The 10,027-nt window shown below is 37.7% G+C and overlaps 1 protein-coding gene across 2 annotated transcripts in view; it reads right to left on the minus strand.

Annotated features, from left to right (window-relative positions):
- Positions 1-9,152, minus strand: part of LOC141343664 (protein shisa-6-like) — a 161,921-nt gene extending 152,769 nt beyond the window's left edge. For both annotated transcript variants that reach the window (XM_073848265.1, XM_073848258.1), the window contains exon 1: positions 8,608-9,152. In XM_073848265.1, the coding sequence (XP_073704366.1) occupies positions 8,608-9,152 (545 nt within the window). The remainder of the gene's footprint in view (positions 1-8,607) is intronic.
- Positions 9,153-10,027: the final 875 nt, after the last annotated feature.

The raw sequence follows: 10,027 nt of genomic DNA on the forward strand, positions 1-10,027 counted from the left end.
ATATATATATATATATGGTCCAGGATAACATTTCCTTCTTTTTTCCCCCTTTTTTTTTTTTTTTTTTTTTTTTTTTCAATGGGGGTCCAAATTGTGTGTTCATGCCATTTTGACCCAGGGAGGATTTTCTTGGACTAAAACTGACTTTACTCACCCAGTTTATAACAATACACATTCTAAAGAAATTTGATCATTTTGTCCATTTTAAAGAGTATTTTCCCACCTTGTAACACTTGTGGTATTCTCAGACAAAAATGATTGGCTTACAAAACTCTTTTCTGTTTCTTTTTCAAACTGATTGATCGTAGGCCTCATCGATCTGAGCTCACGCACCTCAGTTTTTGAGTGAACATTTTCCACAAATAATGCTTTATTCACTCAAAAACTGAGGCATCTAGGCTGTCAAGATCAATGAGCCCTATGATCAAAGTCGACAAAATGATCTTTAACCATAATGCTTTGAAAAACACAAACTCACAAATCATGCACCTCAAGCCTCGTCCATGAAACATGAAGAGCAGAATACATTTCTGTGTAAAATCATTTATATTTCATACCTTGCATACATTTTTTGTTCTGAAATTATTTCATGTTTCATAAATGAGGCTCATTGTGTGATACTTTTAACTGTTTTGGTTTCATTCATATGCCTAAATTTTATTTTAACATTTTTAAGTCAAACTTTATATATATTAAAACATATATGGTTTTACTTTAAAAAAAAAATAGTTTTATTTAACAAGGATGTAATAAATAGATCCAATGTGACAGTAAAGACAAAACTGCTAAAAAAAAATCAAATAAATATTTAAAATCAATTAAACTTCCTATTTATCAAAGAGTATCACAGTTTCCACAAAACATAAGGCAGCACAACTGTTCAACATCGATAATAATCAGATTTTTCTTGAGCAGCAACTCATCATATTCAAATGTTTTCTGAAGGATCACGTGACACTGAAGACTGGAGTAATGATGCTGAAAATGCAGCCTTGATTACAGGAATACGTTATATTTTATAATATATTAACTTAGAAAACAATTAATTCAAATGATAATATGTCACATTTTTGCTGATTTTACTGTATTTTTGGTCAAATAAAATATGTATGAGAGACCATCAAAAGTAGACAATCTTACAGGCAAAAAACAACCCAAAAATATTCTGAAATTATGCTAAACATCACATATTCATGGCACTAGCACTCATTAGCTCTGATCTCATATTTACGATTTTTTTGCCAAGTCAGGTTCTTTCTACCTTATTTCCTGACTAGTGAATTTCTCTCAAGGATTTTTCTTGATTCTGATGTTTTCTCCTACAGGCTGATCATTCCCTGGCCATTTCAGCAGGTGTCTAAGACAGCGGCATCAATATTTAAACAAAGAGAGACAACACGCTGAGACACAGCAGGGGTTTCTGGGTAGCTGAGAGTTGGAGAGTCATCACACGGGGAAGATGCGATCGGACAAGACTGCAGCTGCTTGCCCAATCACGTTCCTGATTATGTCATCAGCACCAGACAATTAGACGGCATTATAATCAAAGAAACTCCTCAATATGTCACATCACTGTGATGAAGAGAAAACAGTTGAAAGAGATACAGGCACTTTGATGATTTGACTAATGTTTAAAGGGATAGTTCACCCAAAAATGAAAATTTAATGTTTACCAGGGCATCCAAGATGTAAGTGACTTTGTTTCTTCAGTAGCACACAAATGAAGATTTTTAACTCAAACCGTTGCAGTCTGTCAGTCATATAATGGCAATCAATGGAACCCACAGCTTTGAGAGTCAAAAAAGACATACACAGACAAAACCAAATCAAACCCTGTGGCCCATGACGATACATTGAGGTCTTAACACACAAAACAATCAGTCTGTGCAAGAAACTGAACAGTATTTATATAATTTTTTTACTTCTGATCCACCACAATGTCCAACTGTCCTGAGCGTGTTCACAACAGCCAGCGCGTGACGAAATCGGTGAAAAGTCAACACTCCCAGATGAGTTTGCGCAAGCAAACATAATCTTTTAGTTTTTAATTGGTTGCAACAATCAGGACAAGCACAAGTAATTACCATTTTGAGTAGATGTCGTACTCACAATCTCTCAATGAGTGACGTATACACATGACAGATCACTTCAGTGCATGCGTCTACACTTTTAAAAAGAAAGGTGCGTCACAATGCCATAGAAGAACCTTTTTTGTCTAAATGGTTCCATAAAGAACCTTTAACATCTGAAGAACCTTTCTGTTTTACAAAAGGTACTCTGTGGTGAAAGAAGGTTCTTCAGATTATAAAAATGTAAGAAAGAGATGGTTCTTTAAAGAACCTTTGACTGAATGGTTCTTTTTGGAACCAAAAATGGTTCTTCTATGGCATCGCTGTAAAGAACCTTTTAAAACACCTTAATTTTTTGTGTACTATGTCAGAGCATGCTGACGTGTCACGCCCCGGCTGTTGATAGCGCGTTTAGGACAGTTGGACATTGTGGTGGATCAAAGGTAAAAAAATCAGGACATTGCTACCATTTTGGCCGCATATGCTGCCAAAATGTAATCTGTGTGATCTCAAAATATATTTGGGAGCATTTGTGCGAGTGCGAGAAATTGTTGTGGTGCGACTTTCGCTAGTCTATTACTGCACAGACTACGGTGAGCTGATACAGTGACAGCTTCGCCGTTCTCTCCACCATTACATAACCAATTAAACTTAATCTTTAAATTCTTACCTTTAATGCAGATTTGAGATATTAGCCATTAATTACTCCCTGTCACTGACACTGCACGCAGCTGAAACTCAGAACAGGACTTTTCCCCCTCTCATCCGACCTCTGTTCCGGATTTGTACAAACTACATTGCAATTAGGGGTGTGTGATATGACGATTTTTGATTGTGGACAATTAAAAGGTCTCCACAATCTGCTTTTGAAGAAATATACTATATTTCATGCTACAGCACACATTCTGTCAGATGCAATTCTGCAATTCAATATACTGTACAACGCGGCACACATTCACATCAGATGACAACTCAGCGGCAGAGTTCCACTCACTCAGGGGCGTAATTTTCACTGGGGACATACTTTTCAAAATCCCAGTTTCAAATTGTTTTGTTAAATTAATGTCTTGTATTGCAGAATGCACGGTTAGCACCACAGAGACTTTTGTGCCATTAAACGAAACTAAACAGAAATGAAACTTAAAACTAAACCGAAAGTAAAATGTGCACGCACATTCAAAAGCAATTTTAATACACCACATTTAGAGTGTGACTCCCTAATGTGCGCAAATTATTAGGCTACATAACATATCTAGGCTGTTATTAGTATGTAGGCTATAATAGGTTGTGTAATTTTTCTATAGCTCTGTATCATGCTTGAAAAATTTGTTCTCTATTTGCACTTTGAATATTGAGAGAGTAGCCTAATTTGATTATGGCTGTATTTATTCTCTGCACTTAATACGAATAAGAAAGAACTGTGTCTGTTATTTTTATTTTTTATTGTTTTTGTTATTTATACTGTAGATGGTTTAAAAATGCAGTGGTTGCCTCTAATTTAAATTGCTTTACCTATAATTGAGAAAATAAAGATTTCGTTCAGGTACTCATATTTTCATTCATTCTTGTCCCTTGCTTAAAGTGTAAAATAAATATTTTTAAAAAGGCTTTCAGAATCAGCCCATTTGCTTGTAAAACATCGGCAATCAGAATCAGCCATTAAGAATCAAGATCGGTGCATTACTAAAAAGAAATATGGGGACGCATGCTGGCTGTTCTGCTCAATTGGCAGTTGTGGTGCTCCTTAATATTCATTGGGTGCTCCTAAATTTGTTTTGGTGCACTTAACTTTTTGAAGTTGGGAGCACCAGTGCTACCAAGTAAACAATTTCATTTTCAAGTCCTAAAAAATGATATAAATACTGTTCAGTTTTTTGCACAGACTGATTGTTTTGTGTGTTAAGACCTCAATGTATCATCACAAACCGAAGGGTTTAATTTGGTTTTGTCTGTGTAGGTTTTTTTTTTTTTTTTTTTGACTCTCAAATCCGTTGGTCCTATTGGCTGCCATTATATGACTGACAGACTGCAAAGGTTTGAGTAAAGAATCTTCGGTTGTGTTCTACTGAAGAAACAAAGTCACCTACATCTTGGATGCCCTGGAGTTAAGCAGATAAACATCAAATATTCATTTTTGGGTGAACTATCTCTTTAAGATGAAGAGAACAACTCTTAAGGCAAGCATAGTCTGAAAAAGAAAGTAAGCCAAATTTAAGTGGGTAAATCGCATTAAGAAAACTCCAAGTCGTATTTTACTAAAATAAATCAAATTTTGCCTAAATAAAAAAAAAAGTTTACTTCTAGGAGCTGAAAGGGTATGAGCAATCTAATTATGTAACACAATAGTAGTTGGGCTCTGTGTTGGCACAAATGAGTCATAAGTTAGCTTCAATTACAGCCCATGATCCATTCAAGCTAAGCCATTTTTACCCAGTGTGATGTAATTAAAATACTTTAGTCATTACTTTGTCATCAGTCTCCAGTATGAATTATGAGGTCAAATCACAACCAAGCTATACTACACTACTCACAAAAACTCTATAGTCCTTATAATCGATTCACAATGAATCAGCCAGAGAGGCGTAAGACAGATCTTGTCCCTCATTGACCGAGGTCTCATTTCTAGTCCTACCCAGACATTCTCCTCAGAGAAACCACATTTCATGCGCCTGTGCTCTTCAAACACACAAAACACACAAAACACACACAGCACATCAAGAGCCTTCCAGCCCCGGAGCTGTTCCACTACACATCTGAGCCCCTGGGTAAACACACTCATAATATATTTAACTATATTTTGGTGCAAATTACCACCCTCTACACACGGCCTAAATGAAGCAGAGCGGATTCAAAGGGTGGAAATGTTAAAACAAATGTTCTGGAACATTCTGTACCCTCACGGCTCATACCGTAATATGAAACTTCACTGGTGTTTGCTGCGAGACAGTGAGCAGCAGGGACGGTTTGTCAAAAATGGGGCAAGTAATGACGGAGAACAAGACAGATCTGAGATGGTCGTTTTAGCGCCAAAACCCTTTGATAAATGTTCAATATCAGTTCAGGGGAATATATAAATGCTCAGGGCCTTTAAAAGTAAAAATCAACACAATAAAAGTGATCAGGGACTGTCAAGTAGCTTATGTGGCTTGTGGTCTACATTTCATGACTTCTGAAGGCATATGATAGTTCTGTGTGAGGAAAGACTGAATTTTTCATAAGTGAACTGACTTCAGAAGATTTGAAATGGAGCAGATAAAGGCTGAAACACACTACATGATTTTTGCCCTGATTTACAGTCTTGAAAATTTGACGCTAGTTGCTGAAAGACAAAGCCAATCTGCAGATTTGAGCTGACAGATTTGATAGAAAACCACGTAGTGTATGATGGTCACAGATGGTCAGCATTTTTGTTTTAAAACGCATAACTTTTGCTGCGGTTACGCATGACGTTTACACTACTCTTGGCATTTTCAACACTCAAAAATGGAGATTTTCGAAAAACCCTGCAGACCCCCATTTTAATTTGAAAACTCTGGGATTCCGTTTTAGTGTAAACGGTCATTATGAATGGTGACATGCGTTTTCAGTTTCTGAAACGCAGTGAAACCAACAGTGTAGGGGAGGGCTGTTTTTATTTTAAACTGCTGTTTTAAAACAAAAATGCACTACTGTAAACAGGGCCTGAGGACTGTTGTGCATGAGTTTGTTGTGATCAGAACAACTTTAAAGTCCCCATCAAATAAAAAAAAATTTTTTTTTTTTTATTTTTTTTTTTTTTTTTAGTATGAATATGTTAGCCTTGAGGTTATCTATAACAACGTGTCTACACCGGACGCGAGCAGCACGGCGCGGCGCAACAAAATACATTAGAACCTATTATGCTGTCTACACTGGATGCGGCGCGGGGCGGCGCGACACGGCAAATCCCCAACTGTAATCTGCTGTTGCGTTCTATTTATGACGTGCTCACACAAAGTTTAAATGATTTGCAACGGTCTCTAACTTGCGCCAATATGGATCAATGATTTTAATGACATCACACTACACTTCAGCTTCCCATCAAACTTTCTGTCCAATCAAATGCTCTCTAGAATCCAAAGTGTCCCGCCCCCTGCACTATAAATAGATGCTGAAGTTGCGGCTAAAATCTGTCACTTGTTAGTATTTTCTGTACGGCAAATGGCATGTAGTGCACTATATAGCAGACAGGGAACAATTCAGTCAGTGTAAATATGCAAAAGAAAAATGTGCATACTGTATCATATGCGCAAGTCAGCGCAACCCACAAAACATATCAGACCCATTTGAATTCTACACAGAATGCTATATTTTATAGTGATATGAACAAGATTAGGAGGAGAAATGTTATTATTACTATTAGACGGTGGCTGTCAAATGCAGTTTTACCAAACTCGATAAACGAAACGCTATTAGCTATTTTAAAAAGAGGGCAGGACTGCTTGAACCCGCCCTGTCTTCCTGGTTCAGTTCAAATTACGTCAACATATTGAATAACGCTGCTTGTTTCAAAACACTTCACTCCAGAGCCGTTAAGCTTGGTAAATCCACATTTGACAGCCACCATCTCATCCATATTGCATGAAAATATAGCATTCTGTGTAGAATTCAAATGGTTCTGATATGTTTTATGGTCTGTGCAGACACAGCGCAAAACCAGACTTCTTTCGCACCAATGGAAAACATATTTACACTGAATCGTTTCCTATCCCCTATACAGCGCACTACGTGCCATTTACCGTACAGAAAATACTAATGAACAAGTGACCGATTTCAGCTGGAGCTTCAGCGTCTTTTTTATAGTGTAAGGGGCGGGACGCTTCGGATTCTTAAGAGCATTTGATTGGACAGAAAGTTTGATGAGAAGCTGAAGTTCAGGATGATGTTATCAAAATTATTGGTCTACTGTACATTGGCGGAAGTTAGAGACAGTAAGTTTTGAATGCTTATATCTTGTAAATGCAAATTTTGCCTTACAGATAACCTCAAGGCTAACATATTCATACTAAAAGCCAAAAAACTTCAATTTTGAATTCATTGGGACTTTAAAGTCCGGTAGTGTATGATCCTCAGTTGTTTAGTGTAGGATGCCCAGTTTTTCTCTCTAACAAATTACAAAGTTGGCAAGTGTGTGATCCCTAGTGCTTTTTAAATCTGTTTAGATTTTAAAAGTCCAGCCTTAAGTCCAATGAACTTCTTTTACTGTGTTTTCTTTGGGTTCATCATCATCCATTGGTCACTTTGGTTTCCACTGGAGAAAGAAAGTCATATAGGTTTAGAACTCCATGAGTAAATAACAACAGCCTGTTCATTTTAAGTGTCAACCGGCTGCACAGAATGTCATTCGGTCTTTCCAAATCCAATAAGCCTCATTGTGAGTGCCAGCCAAACTCTTATCAGACTGTCTGAGCTTGACTCATATTTGCAACATGGATCAGTTCGATAAGAGAAGAGCAATGTGCCATCTTTAATACTCTCAACAGCTCTGCACAGGAATGACTTTGCCTTTCCGAGTGACTGGGAAGTCAATGTTACGTCATTTTAATGGAAATTCGACACTTTCGGTTAACATATTCTGACTTCTATTTTTCAACCTAAATTTAATCAATAAGCAATACAGATAAAACACAGTTGTCCTTCAAAAACAAAGAAACCTTTCTCCTTTTTGACACTGACAAACCAAAGCAATATAAATCTGTCTTATTGACAAACTGCGCCATGAAGACCTACTTCCCCTCTACTACGACGGTTTCCAGTTGACCTCTATCTCAGCACAAGACTAATGAAATCCAGAATCAATCCCTCCTAGACGCAGATGAGTCCTAGATTTAATACAGTATGCAATTAACTATTAATATTCCATCTTAACCCAGAACCCAGCGCTTAATTTGTGATCAAGACCACAAAGCTTTCACTTACGGTCTAGTTTATGTACTGTACGTTTCAAATGAAATGTGTGACAAGGTCTCATTCAATTTGGGTTTCCTCATTCATTCTCATACACTAAAAATGATAAATCACTCTTATTTTATACACAGTCTGTGCTCTTCAAACACTTTTGGTGTAGAATACCTCTTAAGTTCCTCTAAAACATAGTTTGTTTATCTGCATTTTTATCTAAATAATTTGATCAGCAATGCTAATGAGAATTAAAAATACAATCGTTTCATATTTTTAATGTCAATATCCTCATAATTTCCCATTTTGAGAATGTAATGGGCTAAAATACTTTGGGTAAACACTTTCATCCAAAATGACCAACAGTACAGGTCCTGAAGTATGTTGGGGTCCTAACAAAAATGGACTCCACTGAAAGTACCACAGAAGCAAGAATGTATACAGGTTTGGAATTTGAACATTGAGTGAACAATGTAAAAGTGCACTTTTTTGCATTGTACAAACATTAGTTACCAGCTCTTGGGTGGTTTAACCAGGGTACGTCACTGCTACACAATCACTAGTCATATTGGTGATGCATTAACCAAATGGTTGCATTTTCGGAGACATCTTTTGGACTTACCTGTGGACGTTCATCTCTTGAGGTGGTCTGGTGGCTTTATCATAGGCCACTTTGGCAGAAATCCCCAGGATGATAATGAGGGCGATGACCCCGCAGGTGATATAGACGGTGGTGTTGGTCTGGTCCAGCGCTGGGTCATATGTGTCCCCTGTGGGTGCCGGTGAAGGCGGTTGGGTTTTGATCCAGTCGGGCGTATTGTAGTTGGTACAGACTCTCTGATCCACCCGTTTGGCTTTCACAGGACAGCAGAAGCGCAGAAAGCAGCTCCCGCAGCAGTACCGGTGGTCAGTGTTGTTGCAGGCAAACTCTTTGTCAAACTGGCCGCTCACGTCGTAGTAGCCGAGACAGGTGTCGTGATCGCCGATGACGGGCGCCTGGACTTGTGTGATCCGTCGGGGAGCCACTGTCGGAGCAACGGTGCTGTTGACCTCCTTGACTTTCGGGGGTCTCTTTGCAGGTGGTTTGCTCCGCTTGGCTGTGGATGCGCTCAGGACGCACAATGGGTCTAGATAGACCAACAGAAGTAGGAGATGTCGTATCCCCATGGCTTCAGGTGGTGATGTGTGTTTCTCCTCTTTTTATTATTTCTTCAAACTGACACCGACCCGCTTGTCATGCACTCTTGCGGGTCCTCCATTCTCTATCCCCGCATAGCATTATTTCAACGGTCCTACTCCCTAAGACTCTCATTCTTCAAGGCATAAGTGCATACAGAGTCAAACCAACAACTACGCAATGCCCATTTCACATTGAGTGGATGGAATGAAAAGGTTTTCAAACTTGAAATCTACTTGTTCAAGACTGAATTATGTTTTTCTGAAAAACAAAATATGAGAGGGAAAACAATTAAACTCTTGGTTAACGGGGAAAACGCTACAGCCTACGTGATTTCAGCACCATGGACAGCACACATCTCATATTGTTCAGTATGTTCATTCAAAAATCATTATAAAGAAGAAAAGCAATGAACAGTGAATCTACCGGTGTGAATCTATTGTACGATGCCATCGTGTACTGCATAATATAAAATAATAATAACAAAAGTCATCAAAGTTTACACAATTAAATTATAATTAATACAATTTATAAAATTAACATATAACACTACTTACATCCAATAAAAGAAAAAAGGAGAAAAAACAAAACAAAACATGATTTAAACATTTTCCCGTAATTATTTTCCGTTCTCATCTGCACTGTACAAAGATCCGTCAAGTAAACCTAGACATGCGTTTCATGTGCAACAATCAATCAAACTAACAGGTATTAAAAGTATTATTTAGCATGAATGAATCAACGACTACGGGTGACACTAACAAAAGTCATTTTTTAAAGCCATGTCGGTCAGACATAGGCAGCTCCTTAAGGTAACGCCTGCACATTTTCACTTTTACAGTGTATTAAAGCGAATAAACGTTCA

The sequence above is a fragment of the Garra rufa genome, chromosome 1, assembly GCF_049309525.1.
Source record: "Garra rufa chromosome 1, GarRuf1.0, whole genome shotgun sequence".
Taxonomy (NCBI): domain Eukaryota; kingdom Metazoa; phylum Chordata; class Actinopteri; order Cypriniformes; family Cyprinidae; genus Garra; species Garra rufa.